General features: G+C 34.3%; 1 protein-coding gene and 1 pseudogene across 1 annotated transcript; one reads left to right on the top strand and one right to left on the bottom strand.

Moving 5' to 3' along the window:
* Window positions 1–466: 466 nt before the first annotated feature.
* Window positions 467–1641, bottom strand: LOC131643226 (protein FAR-RED IMPAIRED RESPONSE 1-like; annotated as a pseudogene).
* Window positions 1642–18245: 16604 nt separating this feature from the next.
* LOC131643270 (triose phosphate/phosphate translocator, chloroplastic-like) lies at window positions 18246–21345 on the top strand. The gene is made up of 11 exons (XM_058913461.1): window positions 18246–18742; window positions 18840–18911; window positions 19047–19112; window positions 19244–19322; window positions 19583–19703; window positions 19811–20019; window positions 20109–20186; window positions 20259–20375; window positions 20474–20573; window positions 20770–20870; window positions 20982–21345. The coding sequence occupies exons 1-11, from the start codon at window positions 18483–18485 to the stop codon at window positions 21009–21011; spliced, it is 1233 nt and encodes a 410-aa protein (XP_058769444.1). The 5' UTR covers window positions 18246–18482; the 3' UTR covers window positions 21012–21345.
* The last annotated feature ends 3953 nt before the right edge of the window (window positions 21346–25298 follow it).

The raw sequence follows: 25298 nt of genomic DNA on the forward strand, positions 1-25298 counted from the left end.
CTTTCATTTACATTATTCGAGTCGGACATTTATAAATATTACTGCTGATTACAAAAGAATGGAACCACACAAACCATCATGTAGCAGAAACTTTGTTAAACCAGTAGAAAATCAACATGCCACAAATTTTTAAAAAGAGGGTTTATAATTTAAAATTAAAATGGTAGACAATTATCCTAATCTTTTTTTATCAACTAGTAAAACTGGCAGAAAGTTATTATAATAAGATAGAATCATAATCCCATCTTCCATATATAAGAATTGTCAATAAAAACAATATAACAAATTCATTAATTCTGAATGATTTCTTCCCAAACTAAAAAATCTTTCACAAAATAATACACTACCACATGTAGCAGGAAACATTACTATTATAAAACACATACCAACACATTTCTGATATAAAACACAGACCAACATTTACCAGGAAGTTCATTAAACCAATAGAAAGCAATTCTTCACTTCTCTATGAATTGGTCAATGTTGAAGCATCTCCATGAAGATTTTCCTATAATTAAAAGGATATAAGTTAATAATTTAAATATAGATATGAAAAAAACCACTTCGATAGAAATTAAAATTTGTAAAATTGTTAAAATTTACCATCAATAATCTAGTAAAACTAATGGTACTAAATTGACTTGTGTTATTATTTTCCTGCACAAAACATAAAATCACTCAATTACTAAATACTTTTTGACAAGTTTACATACTCAAATTGAGATTTACTTACCATGGATGGTATGTTGTAAGAGTTATTGAGCCAAACAGATGCACTTGTATTGGGAACCTCATATTGAATTTGTGTTTGTGAGTCACCTATTTAATTGTCCTTTTCTTTTCCATGAAATTGTGAATCACACCCCTTATTATGCTACATGACATAAAAGAATATAAATTATGAATTTACTTAATTGACAAAAGACAACAATTAAAATAAATAATTAAATAATACCTGAACTTGTGAAACTTTAGAGCCAATATTTTTCTTTCTTTTGGGAGGTTGGCGCTCTACCCAGCCTTTTTGACTATTTGAACTCCTTTTGCCTTCTCTCGTTTTGAATCCCTTTGTTTGTGTCAAATCATCATGGTTTCTAGTAGACTCTTTAACTCCACCGATAAACTCATTCACTTGAGAACTAATTATTAGATTGTTTTGAAATTGAGTATGTGTCTATCCAATTCATTAGTGATTTTGCAAAGAAAACTGAATGCTTCTGGGTTTCTACATGCTTCAGTGGCTATCCTAATAAGGCGAGGACAAATCTCCTTGTAGCGTTGAGCTAGGGATAAGTCAACATCTTCCACCACATAGTTAACCTCAACATTACGTGAAGTCTCACTTCTAGCTAACTTTGTCCACTTTTTTAAGATATAATGTTCTGGAACTGATTTGACATCCATGTGAGTAAACAGTCTTAAACAATGACAACAAAGTATGCCGAAACTCTCAAACTTACGACAATAGCAACAAATTGAATTCTTCCTTTGTTGTAATCCCGCGTCATCGGCTAGATCAATCTGTTGACATTGAACTTGAGAGGCTTTCCTTTGAGATGGCAACATACGAGTTGTTTCTTGTAAATGTAAATTGTGATTATGTTCTTCCACAAAATCAACGACCATAAATTTACCATCCATATTCTTAATTCCTAACCTTGTTTGACAATTTGTTCTAGTCTCCGGCCTTGGATTGATCGTTTTTTAATCTCGTTTATCTGGTTTTCGTATACCTTATTTACAACAAACAAACTTGTAAGAAGTAATTATACCATTCTTGTTCTTGTGAGAATATTGTTTCCTCACCCCAAATCCAATCTTTCCGCCATAATTAACCCAAAACTTCCAAGCATCTTCAATGCTATCAAAAATCATTTTTAATTTTGGTTTCCAATCTTCCATTTTCTACACACAATATATATATATATATATATATATATATATATATATATATATATATATATATATATATATATATATATATATATATATATATATATATATATATATATATATATATATATATATATATATATATATATATATATAACTATAACTTAATGACTAACTAAATTATTAATTTATAAACATGTAATTTTAGTGTAAATAAATGTCTTATAACTATAAAACATTTATAATTTGTTCATGACAATGATAGTTTTACAAGTTATTATATTATCATAATATTAACTTAGAAATAAAAAACAAAATTTAAAAAAACTAACCTTGTATGGAGAATAAATTTCTGGAAATTTCGTTGATGAAATGATGAAGCTATTTGATAAGTTTCTGGACATTTTTTGTGAAGCTTTTCTTTGTTAGAATAATGATTTTTTTTTTGACAAATTGTTAGAATAATGATTATGTACTTGGAAAGTTAAAAGTAAAAATGAAACTGAAAAGCTAAGAAGATGTATCGTTACTATTCCCGCTATAAATTTCCATCATGTTATTTTCTCTCTCTTCTTTAGTAGTTGTTTTTTAATTAATTTAACTTTATGAATTCTTAACCGTTAGATTGTAAACTGGAGAGATGGAAGAATAATTATAGCAGGAGGTGATCCAATTCCTAATTGTATGAAGAAAATCGATTTTTTTCAAATTTTTGGTGCATGTATTAACCTATATTACGTACCGCGTATATTGAAAAATTTGGTGCATACCAAAATTTTGAAATATTTGAAAAGTTCGGTAGGCATTGGGGATTTTTGAAAAATCCTAAAGTTTTTGACATTTTTGACAAAACATTTCGACAATACAACAATTAACCCGATAAAATATATACTTATAATGCAAAATGTACTACAATATGAATACAAAATAAATTATGTTGACTTCCTAAATTTTTCTTTCCAGTGCCTATATGTCCCCGCATATGTTGTTTCTTGTACTCTTGCACCTTCATTAGAGTTCTGTCTCCATCAGTTAATGATAGGAGAAAATGGACAATCAGATTTCAACTTCACATTAACCCAATGATTGTCACAACTATGGATGGAAATACCACTAATGGAAAGAAAATGATGTTACGGATCATAGACAAATATGAAATTGTATTTATAAGCAATAGGTTCCATGGAATTTATCAATGTCAATTTCTGATCCATCACCAAAACCTTTGACAATGCCTTCTCGGAAGCGAACAACTCTTTCAGCTTCTCCAACTCTCATGTGAAGTTTTCCTCCCTTTTATGTTCGTTTTGAATGTACAATCCAAAATCAACACCAAATGAAACATGTTCAACAACTTCATCAAATTAGGATGTGTCCAAAAAATATTAGCAACAATATTTGAATTGCTCATGTTTTTGGTCCAGTACATGTGTTTTTGTTCATGAATAAGACTTAACATATGTTGCATTTTAGTCAATAGGTCTCTCTTGCTCAGATTGTATTAAGATTTCGGCTTGTACACTTAGGTAACGCTTGTGAGATTGTCTAGTCCTCTATCTTTCAAAGCAGCAATTATATACTTGAGAGTCATATTGTATTTGTCATGTCATTCATAAATTATCTTTCATAATCTTTTAAACGGACTAATATGTCTTGGCCATCTAAATCCATAACAAATTTATGTTTGTGAAACCCACACATAACCATAACCTTCCATCCGTTACCATTTGGCACAGATCTCAACATAAATAGACATTTAACTTTCATACTATAACTGTCTTCAGAGGATTTCTTCCTTTTATAATTTCATCCTCTCTCACAACTCAAAATCAATTTATATGTCCTCCCTCTGATCCCATTTGTGCTATCAGAATGAATAGTAATGACAATAATACCATGATATTTACCAATGAACTGTGTCCATGCTAACACATCAGCAGGACCGGTAAAAGAGTTGTGCAAGACGTGCCTCTGCATAGGGCCTCTCGATTAATGGGACCATAATTTACCGATATTTACTATTTTCAATTAAAAAAAAGCTAAGGAAATGAGTAATTGGATAAATAAATGCGCCTTATTATATATAATGTATAAGCTTAAATAACATTAATTATCTCATTCATCTATAACTAATACAACAAGTTAATTATACTTACACAAATAAATTTTAAAATGTTATAATATTTTCTCAAAAAAATTATTTTAAATTATACCACGTGTTTTTATGATATGATATAAGTTAAAAAATATAATCAATTAAATATAAAAAATATAAATTTTATTTATAAAATTTTATTCTATTTAAAAATAAGAAGGGATAATAATTATATTGCAAAATATCATTTTTCGTCCCTTAACTTTACCTCGGAGTCCAATTTGGTCCCTTAATTTTTAAAAAGACCATGTAATCCTTTATGTCTTTAAATAACGTCATTTAAATCCTTTTTGTCTAATTTCCACAAACGTTGTTTATGTTTGTATGTGTGGCATCCGACGTGGCATCTGACATGTCATCTTCATACCAAGGTCATCAAATTTCCAAGCAAAATGTTAAAATTTTGCCTCAACCAAGAATTGAACTAGTGGCTTCAACCAAGAGAGGAAACACCTCCACCAACTGGGCTATTTTACACTTGTGAAATAAAAAACTCATTATATTTAATTTAACTATCCTTCAAAAGTTTCACCAGCTGAACTTGAACACAACATAATGTTTTAGAAATAACTGGAAAACGTGATAGTTGTTGCAACATGAGTTTTTCCAAAATTTGTGCCTTCATGTAATATATTGGTAATAATATTCCATCAGACAAAGATCCCAATTTTCCACACATTTTAAACATTTTTAGTACGGGCATAATTTTACTAGTACGGGCATTTTAAACAAAGATCCCAATTATGCATTTTAAACATTTTTAGGCACATAATTAAACATTTTTAACAATTTTCCACAATGACACCCAATGACACATTTTAAACATTTTTAGTACGGGCATAATTTTACTAGAACATGGCCTCCGAATTATTGAAGACGGCCCTACACGTCAGCTCGAGAGAGAAATATATGTCATTTACAACAAATAATGAAGAAATTATCAATGTCAAAGATACTAAAAGCCTATTAAATTTTGAACAAGTTAAAAATAAAACATGCAAGTAAAACATACATCGTCATTGTCCAAAAAGTACATATGTGTGTGTGTGAGTTTCCCTGCAAGGGAAGAGAGACTCAGAGTCACTAGTAGGTATTACACGTTTGAGATGAAGGTTAGCTCACGGCGGCGAGTAGCCATTTACGGTGGTTTTTGAGGCTGTTTAAGAGACGAGCTTGTGTGAGGTGAGAGACCCTAATGGCGGTCGACGGTGCTAGGTTACAGGCGGGCGGTTAGATTGACGGTGTTAGAGCTACTAGGAGTGAAATGCTCTCTGAGTAGTATTGGATGATATTGAATGTGTATGACTTGATCCCTATATCCCTTTAAGGGATAATGTATTTATAGGAGTTCCTGATCTTTAAGGTTTTCTTGGGAAAGATCACCACCCACCTAGTCAAGAGATGGACGGTTGAATCCATATTCCCAAGAGAAACGTGGGTCGGTAACGACTATGAATTTATCTTTATCCAAGACACGTCTCATCACACATTTCTTCTCCCCAGGGGCGAGGAAGCATAAGGGTGAGGCGATACCTCCATTCAGGCATCCTTCTGTCATCACCTTTTCCTAGGGCGGTCCAAGCTGACGCCCTGAGCAAGGTTATTTGCAAATATACTACTACATAAAACATTATGAGCTACCAATTTTTTCAATACTAGGCTAAAAATCTAGTAAATCAAAATTTTCAAAAAATCTGAAATATTTTAGTGTTTCCCGAATTTTTCAAAAACTCTGGCAGGCAATATAAGATTCTCTAAAAATCTGGTATAAATGCATTGGATTTTTAAAAAGTCCGGTAAAAAAATCCCCAAAAATTTAAGATTTTTTTAGAATATGAGGTAAAAATGCACCAAATTTTAAAAAGTTCGGCAAAAATGCAACAATTTTCTAGAAAATACCAAATTTCTTAAAGAATTCGATAAAAACTCATCAATTTTTTTAAATATTTGGTAAAATTGCATAATTTTCACCCTATTTTGAAATTTTTTGGGACCGTTTTTCGTTTTTTACAACTTCTCCAAAGTAAGCATTTTTACAAGATGTAATTTTGGATATGTAAATAATGAGAACAACGTTTTTACCAATATGAAAGTACGGGGTGAGGGTGCCAAGATAAAGTTTAGGGGTAGCAAGTTAAATTCTCATATCTCTGGGGTTGCTCTCCCATCGTTAGTGGTGAAAAGCCACCATAGAACGATTGCATACGAGGTAGAAAGGTTGGAAAAGCTTAAAAGGTTCCTTGTCCAATTGTTGGAGGTTCCATATTTTTGGCGTCGGAACTGTAGGATGAGTGATTAGGACCAGAGCATCCTCTGTTGGTAGAAAGAGTGAAGCCTCCCTCACCAGATCTAGGGCATTGGTTATGGATGTTGGCGCGACGATGGTGTTGTGTTCGACGGTCGAACGAGTGGCCTTCGATGCTACCATGGCAACAAGAATTGGATTGATGGCATGTGTGTTGTGAAAAACGATACCAATAACAAAGTATAATAGGGAATTAGGGGAGAGAATAAGAACACAAGAATTGGTTATAACTGCTATTCTTTTACTTTCTCTTAAAACAAGATTACAAGTTTACAAGAATAACAAATAACCTCTCTCACCCTAAATTAGGATTTGCAGCTTAGCAATGATGAGAGACTAGTATGCTATTTATAATAAAACCTAACATACTAACTAATGGGCTTTTTCAGCAAGGCCCATTACACAAGCCAACTTAATAAACAAGCTAACTTAACAAATTAGGGTTTAAACACTAAAACCTAATTTAACATGCTAACAACCCTAGCATCTTCGACACCTGCATGCTCGACCCATCTTCGACTACAGTATGCACACTTCGACACCAGCATGTGAGCAACCTTCGACTTCATGCTTAACTCTGTCAAAATGTCGAACCAAGAAGCTACCCTTCGGCCATACTAGAGTTCGATCCAATATCTCACAAATCTCCACCTTGGATCTAACTCTTCAACATCAAGGGAACAAACTAGCTTTCTTCATGCAGCTTTATCAACTGCATACAGTGGAAAAACTTGCAACTCGGCAATGTCTTGGTGATCATATCAGCAACATTGTCTTCAGTCGAAACCTTCAGCACTTGGACTTCTCCACGCTTGATTAATCCTCTGACAAAATGCAGCCTCACATCAATGTGCTTAGTTCGCTCATGATAGGCTGAATTCTTGGACAGGTGTATTGCACTCTGACTATCACATTTAACAGTGATACCTCGACCTTGAAGTTTCAGCTCCTTCGCAAAACCTTCAAGCCACAATGCTTCTTTCACAGCTTCAGTTAGGGCAATATACTCCGCTTCAGTGGTTGATAGAGCAACAACCTTCTGAAGTGTTGCTTTCCAACTAATTGCAGTGCAAAACATAGTGAAAATATATTCAGAAATAGATTTTCTGGAATCCATACAACCTGCATAATCAGAGTCGACATATCCTCCAATTGCTGCTTTATTATCTTCACCCAAGGCTCCACCATAAATTAGGACTCTATTCAGAGACCCATTTATGTACCTTAAAATCCACTTTAATGCTTGCCAGTGAGCCTTTCCAGGATTCGCCATGTACCTGCTTACAAGACTTACTGCGTATGCTATGTCGGGTCTAGTACAGACCATAGCATACATCAAAGAACCGACTATATTAGCATATGGGATGCTATTCATATAGGCTCTTTCGACATCAGTACTGGGACACTGATCAATACTCAGCTTGAATTGAAGGTTTGTTGGAGTCACAACTGGCTTCGAATTCGACATACCAAACTTTTCAAGAATCTTCCGTAGATATGCCTCTTGAGATAGGCATAACTTTGACTTCTTTCTATCTCTTCGAATGTCAATTCCAAGAATCCTGGAAGCAGCTCCCAGATCCTTCATATCGAACTCCTTATTGAGTTCAGCCTTCACCCTCGTCACATCTTCAACATTGTTGCTTGCTATGAGAATATCATCCACATAAAGCAACAAAATAACAAATGAATTACCAGGTCGAAATCTGAAGTAAACACAGTGGTCGAACTGACTTCTAATGAAACTTATGCGTGCCATGAACTTGTCGAATCTCCTATTCCACTGTCGAGGAGATTGTTTCAGCCCATACAAAGATCTTTTTAGCTTGCACACATAATCTTCCTTTCCCTTTTCGACATACCCTTCAGGTTGCCTCATCAGGATCGTTTCATCTAAATCACCATACAAGAACGCAGTCTTCACATCCATTTGTTCCAGTTCAAGGTCGAACTGTGCCACCATGGCAAGCAACATTCGAATGGACCTATGCTTTACAACAGGAGAAAACACATCATTGAAGTCGACACCTTCTTTCTGAGTGAAACCCCTTGCAACTAACCTTGCCTTGTATCTTTTCGACGTCACTCCTTCAATTCCTTCCTTAACTTTGAAAATCCATTTACAGCTGACTAACCTTGCCCTGACAGGTTTCTTGATCAGTTCCCAAGTATGATTATCATGAAGAGATTTCATCTCATCATCCATGGCCTTCAGCCATTCAGTCTTATTTCGACTCCTCATAACTTCCTTATAGTCTCTAGGTTCTTCGTCTAGAACCTCACTTGCAGAGATTAAGGCATAAGCTATAAGATCTGCATATCCAAGTCTCTGAGGTGGCTTGATGACTCTTCTCGACCTATCTCTCGACAATAGGTAGTCATCGTCAGTTTCCTCAACTTCAGCATCTTCTGCTTCTTCTTCGACTTCATCTGGGATATGCAATTCAGCATCAACATGCTCCACCTCAACAGGAATCTCTACCTGTTCCAGCTCTTCTGCACTTCGATCATCATCATCATCAGTTTTCTTAAAAGCCATTTCAGCTTCATTGAAAACTACATCTCGACTGGTGATACACCTCCTGTGACCTGGCTCTAGGCACCATAGCCTATAAGCTTTGACTCCTTCAGGGTATCCCATGAACATGCATTTTAGAGCTCTAGGTTCGACCTTGTCTTGCCTAATGTGAGCATAGGCTATGCAGCCAAATACTCTTAGTTTGTCGAGATCTGGTGGATGTCCCGACCAAACTTCTTCAGGTGTCTTCATATCTAACGCTGTCGAAGGACATCTGTTTATCAGATATGTTGTTGTCGAAACAGCCTCAGCCCAGAACACCTTCTTTAAACCGGCACTAGTCAACATGCATCTGACTCTCTCCAAAATAGTTCGATTAAACCTTTCAGCTAAACCATTTTGCTGTGGAGTACCTGCAGTAGTTCTATGCCTTGCAATACCAGAGGCAGCACAAAAACTGTCGAATGCCTCATTGCAAAATTCAAGGCCATTGTCGGTTCTCAACCTCTTGACCTTTCTGCCAGTCTGATTTTCAACCAGAGTCTTCCAACTTTTGAAATTCTCAAAAGTTTCATCCTTAGTCTTCTGGATGAATACCCATAATTTTCTGGAATAATCATCTACTATGGATAGAAAATACCTTGCTCCTGAATGTGATGGACACCTTGCAGGCCCCTAAAGATCAGCATGGATGTAATCAAGGGATCCATGTGTTCTTTGTTTGCCTTTGTTGAACTTCACTCTGCAAGATTTTCCAAGTACACAGGGTTCACAAAACTTCAGCTTTTCGATTTTGTCTCCACCAAGCAGATTTTGTTTCCCTAATTCGACCAGACCCCTTTCACTGACATGGCCCAATCTCATGTGCCAGATTTCTGTTTTCGACAAAGGTTTCGTGGATGCAACATTTGTCGAACCACTTACAACTTCAGCTTCAAGGGTATACAAGCCTTGTTTCTTCACGCCTCTCAAGACTTCCTTCGAACCCTTCATGACTCTTAGGATACTTTTCTCTCCTTGGAAAACATATCCTTTCTTGTCGAATTCACCAAGAGAAAGCAGATTTCTCTTCAAATCAGGAACATACCTGACTTCAGTCAACAACCTTATTGACTCATCATGGAGCTTGAATCTCACAGATCCAACACCTGCAATCTTGCAAGCCTTGTTGTTTCCCAGCAATACTGATCCACCATCTTGATCACATAATTCCTCGAACAAGTCTTTGTTTGGAGTCATGTGCCAAGTGCAACCTGAATCCATAATCCACTTCTTCTTAGAGTCACTGCTTGAAACCACAAGAACATCAGATGATTCGAAATCATCTTAAACAATGGCAGCGTTGCCATTATCCTTACCTCCATGATATTTCAAGCGTTCAGGGCACACCTTTCTTGTGTGACCCTCCTTCTTACAATGGTAGCATCGAATGCCAGATGCTTCGCCACTGTAAGTCTTCGACTGGCTTTTGCCTTTCTTCTTGTCGAACTTACCATCCTTTCGTAAGAGTTTTCCTTTAACGGCCAAACCTTCGCCAACAGTCGAAGGTTTATGCTCCTTTCGTTCATTCAAGTCCTTAGAGTACAAGGCTGATTGAACTTCTTCAAACGTCAGGGACTCCCTTCCATACAAGAGAGTTTCTTTGAAGTGAGCATGTGATCGAGGCAAAGCGCACAATAGTAACAGCGCTTGATCTTCATCATCAATCTTCACATCAATATTTTCAAGATCAAGAATCAGCTTGTTGAACATATCCAACTGCTCAGCCAACACTTTGTCTTCAATCATCTTGAATGAATACAAAGCTTGCTTCAGGTAGAGTCGATTTACCAGCGATTTGGTCATGTACAAACTTTCAAGTTTCACCCATAACCCTGATGCCGTCGTCTCCTTTGATACCTGCCTGAGAACCTTATCACCAAGGCTCAACAAAATTGCGCTGTGTGCCTTCTCAATCATAGTCGTCTTCTCCGCTGCCGTTAATGCAGCATTCATGGCTGCCTCTCCCTTCAACGCTTCCAAACACCCCTGCTGAACCAGTAGGGCTTTCATCTTCAAGCGCCACAGACCGAAATCATTCACTCCGGTGAACTTTTCAATCTCATACTTTGTTGACGGCATCTTCTCCACGCTCACCGCACCAATTTGTTGTGAAAAACGATACCAATAACAAAGTATAATAGGGAATTAGGGGAGAGAATAAGAACACAAGAATTGGTTATAACTGCTATTCTTTTACTTTCTCTTAAAACAAGATTACAAGTTTACAAGAATAACAAATAACCTCTCTCACCCTAAATTAGGATTTGCAGCTTAGCAATGATGAGAGACTAGTATGCTATCTATAATAAAACCTAACATACTAACTAATGGGCTTTTTCATCAAGGCCCATTACACAAGCCAACTTAATAAACAAGCTAACTTAACAAATTAGGGTTTAAACACTAAAACCTAATTTAACATGCTAACAACCCTAGCATCTTCGACACCTGCATGCTCGACCCATCTTCGACTACAGCATGCACACTTCGACACCAGCATGTGAGCAACCTTCGACTTCATGCTTAACTCTGTCAAACTGTCGAACCAAGAAGCTACCCTTCGGCCATACTAGAGTTCGATCCAATATCTCACAATGTGCAATGGGGAGATCAATGTTTTTATAAAAGAAAAGTTTGGTTATCTAAAAGAGAAAAGGTCAAGAATATGGAATTATGATAGAATATTGGTGGCTCTTCATGGAGATATGCGGGGATCAGAAGTCAATTACCACAAACGACACCATTATTCCTTATTAGAACTAGAGATATGTGCAAATCAAATGAGTTTAATCTCTTATGTAGTTGAGTGAACTTCTGATACGGCGGAGTAAGGTGAATCTGCAAGGTTATCACTTCAACGCCTAAGTCATTGAATAATAAATATAATAGTTCGAGATGTATGAATGAAAGAATCACTGAAATAACCCGCTCGGTGCTTTATATATGATGAACGGTCAAAACTATTTATGTGAGATCCAGTGTCTTACGTGTATGGTTGTTCGTTCAAATCCAACTATACATGGTGTGTTGGAGGTCAGAATCTTATATGCTCAACTTGGTTGAGGTCCCATCTGTTTTGTGTGCCTTTCTACATGACACTCATTATTTAGACTTTTTGTCATGCGCCTTACGATCCGTCTAGAGAAACATTAACTCAAAAAAACTTTTTATTTTTGCTATTAATAGTTTAAATTCAAAAATTAAATTTCATATATACTAGAATGATATGGCGAATGTTGGATGGGCAGACAATTTGCCTTAGATTATTAATGAGGTCATCGTTTTTATCTAAAACTAGTAACAAACCCGTGCATATGCACGAGTTCTATTTTGTTACATGCATTTGGATACATAATTTATTTTAAATAAAACGTCAAAAAAGAAAAAATATTTAAATAACTAATTGATTATTTCGTATATAAAAATATTTAGATCAATAATAGATTTTTTCCCGTATATCATTGTTGGCTAAAAAATATTTGATCATAAATATCATTTCTCGTATATAAAAATATTTAAATCAATAATAGATTTTTTCTTGTATACATACTTCATTTCTGTTTAGGTATCATTTACAAAAATATTTGGATCAATAGTAAATTTCGTATATAAAAATATTTAGCTCAATAGTAGATTTTTTCTGTATACTATTTTTTAATAAAAAATATTTGAATCATAAATACTATTTTTCATAAATAATAGATTTTTTCCGTATACAAATATTATTTTTGTTTAGATATCATTTACAAAAATATTTGGATTAATATTAAATTTTCGTATATAAAAATATTTAGATCAATAATAGATTTTTTTTTCTGTATACTATTTTTGGATCAAAAATATTTGATCATTGTAGATGTTAATGATTGACTTCATTTTATGGTAAAACATCCCTGTGTGTTCTGATGTCTTGACTGGCTTTTTGTAGTGTTCTGCAGGATTTGAATGTTTAAGCTAATACAAAATCTAGTTGGATGTCATGCTGGATGTTGTGACATCAGTATTTGACAATTGACAGTAGTGTCTGTTATGTTTTCTGTTATGTTTCCTTATTTATCTCAGGCTATAGTTTAGGAAACTATCTATTTAGTGCTGAGTGGATAATAGTAGAAGGTCTCGTCTGCAACATATGTGTTAACACCTTGATTATGTGAAAATTAGGTTAACTTGGTTAACCCTAATTTGTGTTTGTTAGGCCCAAGGCCCATGTTCTGCCTATAAGAATATTGGTAATTCTACTTGAAGAGGCGAAGATTTTTATGTGAAGAATTTATTGTGCTGCTTTCTGTGCGTTAGGTTTATTGTTAGTATTCTCTTGTGAGCCAAGCAATTGTCACTTTGATAATTGTATTGGAGTAGGGTATTTTTGAGTTGTAATTTGTTGTGTCACTCTAAGCTTTTAAGCACGAGTATTGTGTCTCTTGATTGAAGCTTTTAAGCAAGATTAAGAATTGTTTAAAGTGTGTCTTCATGTTGAATTTGTTTCTGTTTGTTTGTTATCACTATTGTGATTGAGGGGGAGTGAGTAGGAACTCAAGTTTAGTATTAGATTGAGATTGCATTGGGTAGGTTTTAAGTGAGGGGTGTAAATTGGTAGTTTAGCTCTGAATTAATACTGCTTATAGTGGATTTCCTCCCTGGCTTGGTAGCCCCTAGAGTAGGTGTAGTTGTACACCGAACTGGGTAAACAATTCCCTATGTTCCTTATTTTATTGTTTACTTACTGCTTAATATAATAATTTGTTCAGTAGTGGATGTCATAACATCCGATACGATATCGATCCACTGTTACTAGAATTTTCAATTGGCATCAGAGTAGGCACCCTGCATGTCTATTTCTGGGTGAGATCTAGGGACAGTAAATTCTGGTACTACAGACAAGGATGGAGGATTTGGGAATAGACCACGATTCTGGATGGATCTAAATATGACTACTGGAAACCTCATATGATAGCCTTCCTAAAATTTATGGATAGAAAGGCTTGGAGAGCTGTAAACAAAGGATGAGAACATCCTGTTAAGAAACAGAAAGATGGAACAACTGTGTTAATACCTGAAGAAGAATGGAGAAATGAGGAGGAAGAGTTGGCTTTGGGCAACTCTAAGGCCCTAAATGCATTGTTTAATGGAATAAATAAGAATATATTCAGACTGGTGCATCACTGTGAACTGGCCAAAGAGGTTTGAGATACTCTCAAAACAACTCATGAAGGTACTTCCAAGGTGAAGATGTCTAGACTTCAGATGTTAACTACTAAGTTTGAGAATCTAAGGATGAAAGAGGATGAGACCATCCATGATTTCTATATGAATACTCTTGAGATTTCCAATACCTCAGGAGCTTTAGGAGAAAAAATGTCTGAAGAAAAGCTGGTAAGAAAGATCCTCAGATCATTGCCCGAGATTTGCTATGAAGGTTACTTCTATAGAAGAGGCTCAGGATATCAGCAACATGAAGGTAGATGAACTCATTGGTTCCCTCCAAACATTTGAGATGAGTATGTGTGACAATGTTGAAAAGAAGAATAAGAGCATAGCTTTTGTATAAAAAAATTAAGAGCACTCAGAAGAAAGCAATGGCGGAAGTGATGAAAATCTATCAGAAGCCATAACTATGCTTGGAAGACAATTCAACAAATTTATAAAAAGAATAGATCAGAAGTCCATACCTAATCTCAAGAACATTCCCTCTTACAACAGCAGGGCTTATGATTCTAGTAGAAGATCCAAATCTGAAGAAAAGTTCAACCAAGTCAAAGGGATTCAATGTCATGGATGTGAAGGCTTTGGACACATTAAAGCTGAATGTCCCACTTATCTCAAGAAGCAACAAAAAGGGCTATCTGTCACCTGGTCTGATGGAGATACTGAGAGTGAGTCTGAAGAAGAATCTGCAAAATATGTCACTACACTAACTAGTGTACGTGTATCTGATGATGATTCAAGTGAAGATGAGCTAACCTTTGATGAACTGGATGCATCATATAAAAAGTTGTGTGTCAGGAGTGCATAAGTGTGCCAACAATGGGAGAAGCAAAAGAAACTCATAAAGGAGTTGGAAGCTGAGAAGAAAGAGCATCTTGCAACCATAGACTCACTCAACAGTGAAGTTACCTTGCTGAACTCCAAACTTAACCAGATGACTAAATCTCTCAGGATGATAACAGTGGAACTGACACATTAGAAGAAATTCTGCAAGTGGGCCAGAAAGCTGGAGACATGTCTAGAATAGGATTTGTGGGTAAATCAGAATCCATCTTAGGGTCCAGAAGGTCAAAGCCTGAAGCTCACATGTCAAAACAGATGTCAAGACCAATGTCACAACATCATGGAAGCAGGGGGAGGAACCAGACTAAGAGGAAATTTCAAATATGGAGATGTCACTACTGTGGAAGATTTGGACACATAAAACCATTTTGTTTCAGACTGTATGGCTACCCTAGTCAGGCACCTCAAGTCAAACCTAAGCAGGAAGTTCCGACCAAGAAACAACAATGGGTTGCTAAAGCTACTGCCTTAATAGCCCACACTTCACTGAGGGTGTCAGCCAAAGAAGACTGGTACTTTGATAGTGGTTGCTCAAAGCACATGACTGGAATAAAGATCCTATTGGTAGACATAGAACCTCATTCCACTAGCTATGTGACCTTTGGTGATGGAGCAAAAGGAGAGATCAAAGGGGTTGGAAAACTAGAATATCCTGGAGTTCCAAAACTGGACAATGTTCTGCTGGTAAAGGAAGTTATTACTATGCTCAGAGAAACTTGCAAGGAACTGGATGCCGGGAAGGTGGCTATAGAGAAGATGATAAGCACATTGGAGATGGAAGAGAATGATACTTTTGCTGATGCTGTAGAGACAGAAGGTAAAGCTGATGAAGATGAACAAGAAGATGGTAGTGATTCTGATGAAGAGGTGGAAGAAGAAGAGGCCAGTCCAGCTGATGGCACAAATGAAGATGTTGATGGTGATGGCTCTAGTGGCTCTGAGTCTGATGACTAGAGCATTAATGGTGAATTTTAATGTTTTCTTTTAACTTTTGATCATGGTTTGTACCTAATCAGAATATCTTAGTTGCTTTGGCAACTTTTATGGCCAAAAAGGGGGAGAAGTATGTCACCCTAGAAAAGATGTGTGTGAACAGCTAATTCTATTCAGTGTTGATGAAGTTGTATGGAGTATTTCTGAAGTATGTCTGATGTGGTAGTATAGCCTTGTGTGATGTGGTAGTGTAGCTATTTCTATTGTGTGATGCTTGTTTGATCAATAGTAAATTTTTTTCCGTATACCATTTTTAAATTAAAAAATATTTGGATCATAAATACCATTTTTCGTAAATAATAGATTTTTTCTGTATACAGATATTATTTTTGTTTCATTTACAAAAATATTTGGATCAATATTAAATTTTTCGTATATAAAAATATTTAGATCAATAATAAATTTTTTGAATAAATTTTTCACGTATATCATTTTTTAATAAAAAATAGGGTTAATAGTCATTCACCCCCCTGCCATATAGGCGAGTTTTGATTTCCCCCTTTAAAAAAAAAGTTTTGGATTACCCCCTATAATTTTAAAATTTTTAAAATTCTAAGTCTTTTTCCCCTAAGAGGAAAAATTACCCCCTGTAAAATATTTTATTTACCCCCTGGTTTTTACACGCTTAGGGGTGCCCGAAAATTATAGGAGGTAATCCAAAACTTCTTTTTTAAAGGGGGAAAAAATCAAAACTCGCCTATATGGCAGGGGAGTGAATGGCTATTAACCCTAAAAAATATTTGGATCATAAATACTATTTTTCCTATATAAAAATATATAGATCCATAATAGATTTTTTTGTGGAAGAAAGAAACGAGAAAATGATGAAAGAGAAAAAAAAGAATGAAGAGAGATTTGATAAGTTTGATAAAATATGAGTGTTGTAATATTTAAATAATAAAATTAAAAAATTTATTGTGCAAAGACCAAATGAAGACAATTTTAATGTGGTGACAAAAAATTAACTAAGAATATTTTAGACTTTTTCACAATCATTAATTTTCTTATATTATATAAGAGAATAAATATAGTGCACTGACAATGTAAAACCACATTACACTGTCAACCAATCAGCTTTATTCAATTTGCCATGTCATATTCAAACAATATTATTAAAATTAATTGAAGAAAAGTTTTAAAACAATTAAAATAAGGACAAAACTTAAGTACAATTCTTTAGGTGTGGTTCTTACTATTTTTCAATAAAGTTATGACAAGTGTATAATTTTCTATTACACATATGCTAATTTTTCCTATTTTCACTCACTAAATCATATTTAAGTATATTTGTCATATTTTCATTGAAAAATAGTAAGAACCACACATAAAGAATTGTACCTAAGTTTTGTCCTTAAAACAATTTGACAGTGGTAATAAGAAACCGCTCCATCATGTATATTTTCTTAAGCCGGATTCCATTTTCTCAGACCGACATTGTTTTAGTCCAAATAAAATACCAAAGTGTAATTGGAGTGACCTAATTTCAAACAGAATGCCTCTTTCTTTCCCATTCTTTCATTTCCTCCACCTATTTTGTGCAAAGCACATTATAGAAACAAAGCTGCAAAAGAATGAGTTTGATTTTGATACTGTGTGGAGATAGGGCCGACCCAATCAACGCAGAGGCTCCTTTCTAATTTTAAAAATAGGTCCAAATTTAAAATATAAATACAATTATAATAATTAAAAAACACATAAAATTACATTTATGTATTAATCAATAATATATTTAATTAAAATTATCGAGTTTTGATATATCTAAATTTTTATATGTATTGAGTTTTTATTATAGCATTTTTTAATTTATTGAATTTTTATTATAATATTTTATTTATTTCAATTAATATTTATAAAAAAGATTGGACCTTTTAAAAATTTGGGCCCCTAAAATTGGGGGCGTGTGCTGTAGCACTTCTTGCACATGCACAAGGCCGATTCTGTGTGGAGAAAATGGCACACGACATACAAATACGGCATAAGAAAATATACATGATGGAGCGGTTTCTTATTACCACTGTCTAATTGTTTTAAAACTTTTCTTCAATTAATTTTAATAATATTGTTTGAATATGACATGACAAATTGAATAAAGCTGATTGGTTGACCGTGTAATGCGGTTTTACAGTCGGTGCACTATTTTTATTCTCATTATAATAATATGGAGATATAAAATTTGTACCAAAAAATATATAGACATATAATGGGGCATATGCCGGCAAACACGGCAATACTAAAAACATTTGAAGTTTATTTTTTATATTAACAAGTAACAACGTTTGTGGTGATTGAAAAATTAACGTCATGCATCATGCGTCTCTTGTCTAATTTTCTTATTCTCATGAAACTCCACTTACAACCAAGTTATTGGTTAACACACTTTTGATTATATTTTAGAGCGAAACTTGACAACAACATTGAAACGCATTATTATACTCTTTTCTTTTCCAACATTGTTTTCAACGTTCAATTATGTTTCCAAAATAAACACTCACAACTTCATTGGAATTTCAGTATTCTACCTTTTGAAAATGTGTTCGGTAACAAACTCAGTTCTCATATCACTTCAAAAACCTCAAATTTCTTCACTTTTTTTGTCACCCAAAAGAGTTTCAACTTCAACCAGTTATGCCTTGTTAAAGTCTCCAACACTTCACTTTGAGACTAAAGATTCAAGCTTGGTGTTTTCTCCATTGGTGAAGGCCTTGGGAGTAAGACAAAGAAGATTTCCAGTTGTTGTTGCAGCATTAGCAGCTGATGCTGATGACAGTGAAATTGAAATTTCAAATGGGTTAGAGTTGCACTCTTCATGTTTGATTCTATGATTATCAATTTTTTCTGGTGTTTCAATTTTGATATATTTTTTAACTATTGATGTCTAATTACAGGTCAGTTATATCCTCAAAGAGTTTTGGTGAGAAATTTCCTGCATTGGTTACTGGTTTCTTTTTCTTTATGTGGTAAAAATTTCTCCTTTTATTTTTAAATTATTCCTGGTGTGGATGTGTCAGTGTAAGTGTCGTGTCCGGTGTCTATGTCTGTGTCCGGTTGCAAGCTAGCAATATGTTTTCTGAAATTGTCTTTCTTCTATGCAGGTACTTCTTAAATGTGATTTTCAACATACTCAACAAGAAAGTCTACAATTATTTCCCATATCCATAGTATGTTTTTTTCCTCAATGAGTATAATTACTATAATTAGTCCAAGATAACTGTTCTTTCAAGATTAAGACTTCATAATTTCGTAGCTTTCTGTTGATTCAGATATGCTAATCTTTTCAAATTCTTTTCAGTTTTGTTTCTGTTGTACATCTCCTTGTTGGGGTGGTATATTGTCTTGTTTCTTGGGGTTTAGGTCTACCAAGACGCGCAGTAAGTTATACTTCCTCTGTACTAATATCTTGTAATCAATGTTTTTGAAACACGACTAGAGATCGAACCGAAGAGATTTGAGAATAATAAACCATCCAAACCCTAGTTTGATCTGGTTCTAAGAGACTAAGAGCCAACCACAATTGAACCAGCCAGCAGACTGCTCGGCTCATCGATCAACCGGCTGGTTGGTATTAGTTCTCAACTTTGAAGTCATAGTATAGATTTCAATAACATGTTTTTTTTCCCTCTCTTGTCAGCCAATGAATAAGGAGCTTTTGTTACTATTGACTCCAGTTGCATTTTGTCATGCCCTTGGTCATGTTATGTCTAATGTATCATTCGCTGCGGTTGCTGTGTCTTTTACACATACCATAAAAGGTATTAAAACTTAAACACTTCTTAGTTCTTACACTGCTTTTATCTATACACTATATGTGTCTGTGTGTTGATAAATTTCAATCTGTTGTATTTTTTTTCCTTTGAAGCTCTGGAGCCATTTTTCAACGCTTCCGCTTCCCAGTTTGTTTTAGGCCAAAATATTCCCTTGTCTCTGTGGCTATCCTTGGCCCCTGTTGTTTTTGGTGTATCAATGGCATCACTAACTGAACTGTCTTTCAATTGGACTGGTTTCATTAGCGCAATGATTTCAAATATAGCGTTTACATACAGAAGTCTATATTCTAAGAAAGCAATGGTAAATAAGATCCTTTGCCACATTACTCTTGCTCACTGGATTGTTGTCTGATCTTTTCTAGATTGAATTGTTTTACCAAATTTTAACAGACAGGAATGGACAGTACGAATGTATACGCGTATATTTCAGTAATCGCGCTCGCCTTTTGTATCCCTCCGGCAATACTTGTAAGTTCATTTGCTACAACAACTACTGATTTTTTGTTAGTTTGTGATTGATTTTGTTACGGGTGCTTCCAGATTGAGGGGCCCCAACTCATGGAATTTGGATTTAGAAATGCTATAGCCAAAGTAGGATTGATCAAGTTTTTGTCTGATCTTTTCTGGATTGGAATGTTTTACCATCTTTACAATCAGGTATGCTTGTGTTTTAGTACTTTTCTTCTTTGCAGAATTAAATTGGTGTGCATGTTGTGAAATTTTCACAATTTCTTTTGATGTTGTTATAATTGCAGCTTGCTACTAATACTTTGGAACGTGTTGCGCCACTGACACATGCAGTTGGAAATGTGTTGAAGAGAGTTTTTGTCATTGGATTTTCAATAGTGGTGTTTGGTAATTAAATTAATTGACTTATTTGAGTTTATTTACTCATGAAACAATTTAGAAGAACTTACGGAAACAACTTATGAGTTATGACATGTTCATAAGTGATTCTGAGCTTATTTTCACAAACTCTATAGGATGACTTATTATGAAAACAGTTTATAGTTTATACGCAAACATTCTGACTTTATGTTAACATCTGCAGGCAACAAGATATCTACACAAACTGGCATTGGAACTGCGATTGCGATTGCAGGTGTTGCCATCTATTCTCTGATAAAAGCAAACCTGGAAGAACAAAAACGGGTAAACTTCGATAAAAAAAATTCAATTTTTTGTTTGTTTGTACCATGCCTCTTTACATCTTGATGGAATGCTAAATTTCTATTATAAATCAACATCTAAATTCCATTTCAGAAAGCTGCTGCAGCCGCGGCTGCATCTTAATGGAAGCTCTTTCATTCTTCAACAATATTGGATCAAGCTACATTGAATAAAGTGGTATGAGAAGCATTCTGAGAATCTAATATTTATTAACATGTTTCATTCTTTGTACCTTTAAAAGGGAAAACTTTAGAAAAAATGGAAGATGTACAACAGGAATAGGCTTATTTTACTTCATTTTCTCTATACCTTTTAGTATTTATTTGATTATGTATAATTTAACTATTAGTGGATTTTAGTTTATGGGTATTATCATATGTGAATTTTTTTATCGATGTGGTTAAACCGATCCTGTATAAATCTTGATCCAATTGTATCTACACTAACTCTTTTTTATTTGTGCTATTTACTCTGATTTTTTGTTTGCCTATTTATTTTGTTGCCTATTTTTTTTTTTTTTTTTTTTTTTTTTTACGTACAAATCTTAACGCTTTTATTTACCGCATTTTAGATACTTTCTATTCATTTTTTTATTGTAGTTTTTATTTATCGTTTTGTTGTAGCTTTTGTACCTCATAGATATTCTTAATTCTCGCTTAGGTTCAAACCATTCAATGTTTTTTTAAGATTGAGCAATTGATTAAAAGTCAACAATGTATGATTTGAATCACAAGTAAAAAGACTTGAAGATAGATTTTTTTGCTTGATTCGAGTCAAAACTTTGTTTGAATCGAATCATGAGTATGTATGAAATCTAAATTTTGCCGCTAAATGACTTGATTCGATTCAAGGTCTTGCTTGACTTGAACCAAAGGTATCTTGACTCGAGTCATAGTAATGGTTAACTCAAATCATGAATGAAATCAAAATTTTGGAATTTCATTCGTGAAACGTGACTTGAGTCACGGTTTTATTTAACTCTTATCACATGAATCAAATTATAACTTAAATCAAAGCTGTTGAATCATAATTGTACCATCTTGATTCAAGTCACTCTTTCATTTGATTCAAATTCTAATTTTGGGTTATGTCTCCATTCATTCTGCTTACTTTTCACCTATTTTTTTTGCATAATCTTTAGCACATATAAAAGCAACAAAAAAAAAACTCTCTAGAATAAAAATTCATGTGATAATTTTGTTGGGGAGTCCGGGAGTACCAACGGGACCAATGCTCCAGGACGACACGAGAGGGAAACACCACATCTCAACCTAAAACCTTGAAGCGTTAGGTAAATGGACCATCTCTCTTATAAATTCAACATTCCACCCATTCATAGGCAATGTGGGACTTTAATCACTCACACTTGCACCCAATAAATTTTCATACATTTGAAAAACTCAACGCAAAACTAAATACGCTATTCATTCGTGAGTTGATTTCTTGAGTGTAAGTAAAGTTATGTGTGAGATTCTTCAAGAAAATTTCATCTTCAACCTTTAGTCAAAAAGTCGGCTATTGTAATTGTTCAGCTCTAAGTGAGACTATGAGTGATGAATGTAAGGTATATTAGAGACTATAATGTTTTTGTGAATTTTGGTAGTGATTTTAGGTTAAAGAATCAGATTGTATTTGTGAATTATGGAGATTTAAATATAATGAAGAAAACAATTTCTTCTCTAAGAAAAATTTGATAGGATTAAAAAAAGATTGATGTGAATGAAGTCTTGGAGTTTATAACTCCTTAGTCAGTTCAAAGACTCAAAGAATGAAATTATGGTAGTATTGAGTGAAGATTTCTATAGACAAGGTGGTTGGTTCAAAATCGAATAAAGATCTTGAAGGATTTGCAACTTAGTGAGTTGTGTACAATAGAAAGAAAATCAAGATTTAGATATGTGTTGATTAACATTTGGCTTTAATTTTTTTCAATTTGTCTATGATGATGTGTTGTATCAAAAGACACTTATAATAATTTTAAATTAGTGGAAGACCAATAAATTTTCAATGGTTCGCTGTGGAGTCTTGATTAGGTGCATGGGAGGAACACACATCGAACCAATTTAAGTTTGGTGTAAAATATTCTCCATCTCTCTCATTTAATTTTTGCATAGTTTGCATGTTTTTCAGTCTATATCAATTTTTAGTATTGTATATTGTTAGTTTTACTGTTTATAGTGATTTAATATTTACGTATGGGTCTGTGTTTGATCTTGTATGTAAAATACTTGTTGGTTTTTTTATAAGCAAAAGATAATATTAATAATACGAGTACAAGGGGTACTCGAACCCATACATAATTGCTCAAATTAGATTAGTTACTATGTTGTGTCTAATAGATTCATCATTAACTAGTATTTATTGTATTCTTATTGAATTCATTTGAACATTCATTCAGTTGCGTAACTTGATTCGTAAAATTCTTTCAAACTTCTGCTCCCACATATTTTCTAAACTCTAATTTTTTAAAACCTTTTTGAAAAGGATTTTAGGGGAAGGTTTATTCACCCCTCCGTTGACCATTCTCCTCCCATATCCAACTTAACAAAGATAATTAGTGTTGAAGTCCCTAATCCTTTAAAAGAGCCTAATGTATAATTTATAATTTGGAGTAAAAGTCACATGGTCTATACCCCGTGGGTTGAAAAATCAAAATTTCAAGTGCATGAAAAATGTAAAGTGTGCCAAGTACATCCCAAGAAATTCCAAGATGTAATTGTGGTTGATCAAGATGGATATCTAGTGTATATAAGAAGAGATAATAGAAATACAGTTGAGAAAATTTAAATTAAACTTCATATCATGTTGTCCCTCACAATCCAAGTTGTTGATGAAGTATGAATTCCACATGAATATGGAATGATACAATAAGAGTACTTCAATCAAATATATATTTAAGTAAATAAAAAAGGGTTATTGTTGAATTTCAGCTCTTATCGTTCTAACTATTCTATCTGCCACAACAACATTATGAGGTGAACAAAACATTGATGAAATCAAACAATACCTTGAAGCAATTTAAGAAGGTTGTACTTAAACACAATATGTTGAATGGTAGGGAGGTGAGGTTTGCCAAAAATGATTCGAAGAGGTGTAGGGTTGTTTGCAAGGACAAACAACAATGTAACTACACAGTCCTATGCACTAGGGTATTGAGAACAACATCTTTTAGAATCAAAACTCTATATCAAAAGCACAAGTGTGGTAGGAAGTTCTTCAACAAGAATGTTAATGCTGATTGGGTCTCTAGAGTTATTGTTGACAAATTAAAGAACAACTCAGGTATGAAATTGAATGAAGTTGTGGTTGATGTAAGACTTAGGTTTGCCACTGAAATTACTCGGCGTAGAGCTTTTAAGGCAAGGCTGCTAGCTAGAAAGGTTGTTGAACGAGACTCAGCCAAGCAATACAATATGCTTTAGTCATATGGAGCTGAATTGAGAATGGCATCAAGAGGAAACACCTTTAACACGAACATTTCTGGCACACCACCAAGATTTGAAAGATGCTACATGTGTTTTAATGGTACTAAGAAAGCATTACCGGTTAGATGCAGACCTTTCATAGGGTTAGATGGATGTCACCTTAAAAACAAATATGGTGGTATCGTGTTGATTGTTGTTAGTAGGGATGCAAATGATCAGTATCTTCTTCTTGCCTTTGGGTTGTGGACAATGAAACTAGGGACTCTTAGAGTTGGTTTGTTAAACTACTTCTTGAGGACATTGGTCATGAAAACAGTTGGTGCTTTATGTCTGATCAGCAGAAGGTATGATTACAGCCTCATTAATTTCTCATTTTCATCCATGTTTACTGTTAGTTTATTTCTGATCTAATGTCCTTTGTATAGGGACTGGTGAATGTATTTGAGCAAGAATATCCTGAGTTTGAACACAGGTTTTACCTGAGGCATTTATATGCTAACTTCAAGAAGAAGTATGGAGGTGGTACACTATACAGAGATCTCATTATGGTTGCAGAAAAGACAACCTATTTGGAAGTACATGAGGACAAGATGAGTCAGATTAAGGAGGTTAGTTTAGATGCTTTTGAATGACTAAGTGTTATACCTAAATATAAGTGGTGTAAGCATGCATTTCCACTATACTCTAAGTGTGATGTTCTGATGAACAACCTTAGTGAATCCTTTAATGCAACAATTTTAATGTAAAGGGATAAACCTATTATCACCATGTTTGAGTGGATTAGGAACTATCTTATGGGTAGGTTTTCCACTCTTAGGAAGAAATTAGAAAATTATAAGGGAGAGATCATGTCAAAACCACTTAGGAGGTTACATAGGGAGATAGAAAAAAGTGCAAATTGGTTACCAACCTATGCTGGTAGATTAACTTTTCAGGTCACTCATGTTATGTTCACATATAGTTTTGTTGTAGACTTGGAAAAACA

The sequence above is a fragment of the Vicia villosa genome, unplaced genomic scaffold (genome assembly GCF_029867415.1).
Source record: "Vicia villosa cultivar HV-30 ecotype Madison, WI unplaced genomic scaffold, Vvil1.0 scaffold8, whole genome shotgun sequence".
NCBI classification, from domain to species: Eukaryota; Viridiplantae; Streptophyta; class Magnoliopsida; order Fabales; family Fabaceae; genus Vicia; species Vicia villosa.

Excerpts from the sequence above, each read along its gene's own strand:
- LOC131643270 (XM_058913461.1), top strand. The coding sequence starts at position 18,483 with ATGTGTTCGGTAACAAACTCAGTTCTCATATCACTTCAAAAACCTCAA. Across the intron at positions 19,323-19,582 it reads TAGGTCTACCAAGACGCGCA|CCAATGAATAAGGAGCTTTT; the intron begins GTAAGTTATACT and ends CTCTCTTGTCAG. Across the intron at positions 20,871-20,981 it reads ACCTGGAAGAACAAAAACGG|AAAGCTGCTGCAGCCGCGGC; the intron begins GTAAACTTCGAT and ends ATTCCATTTCAG.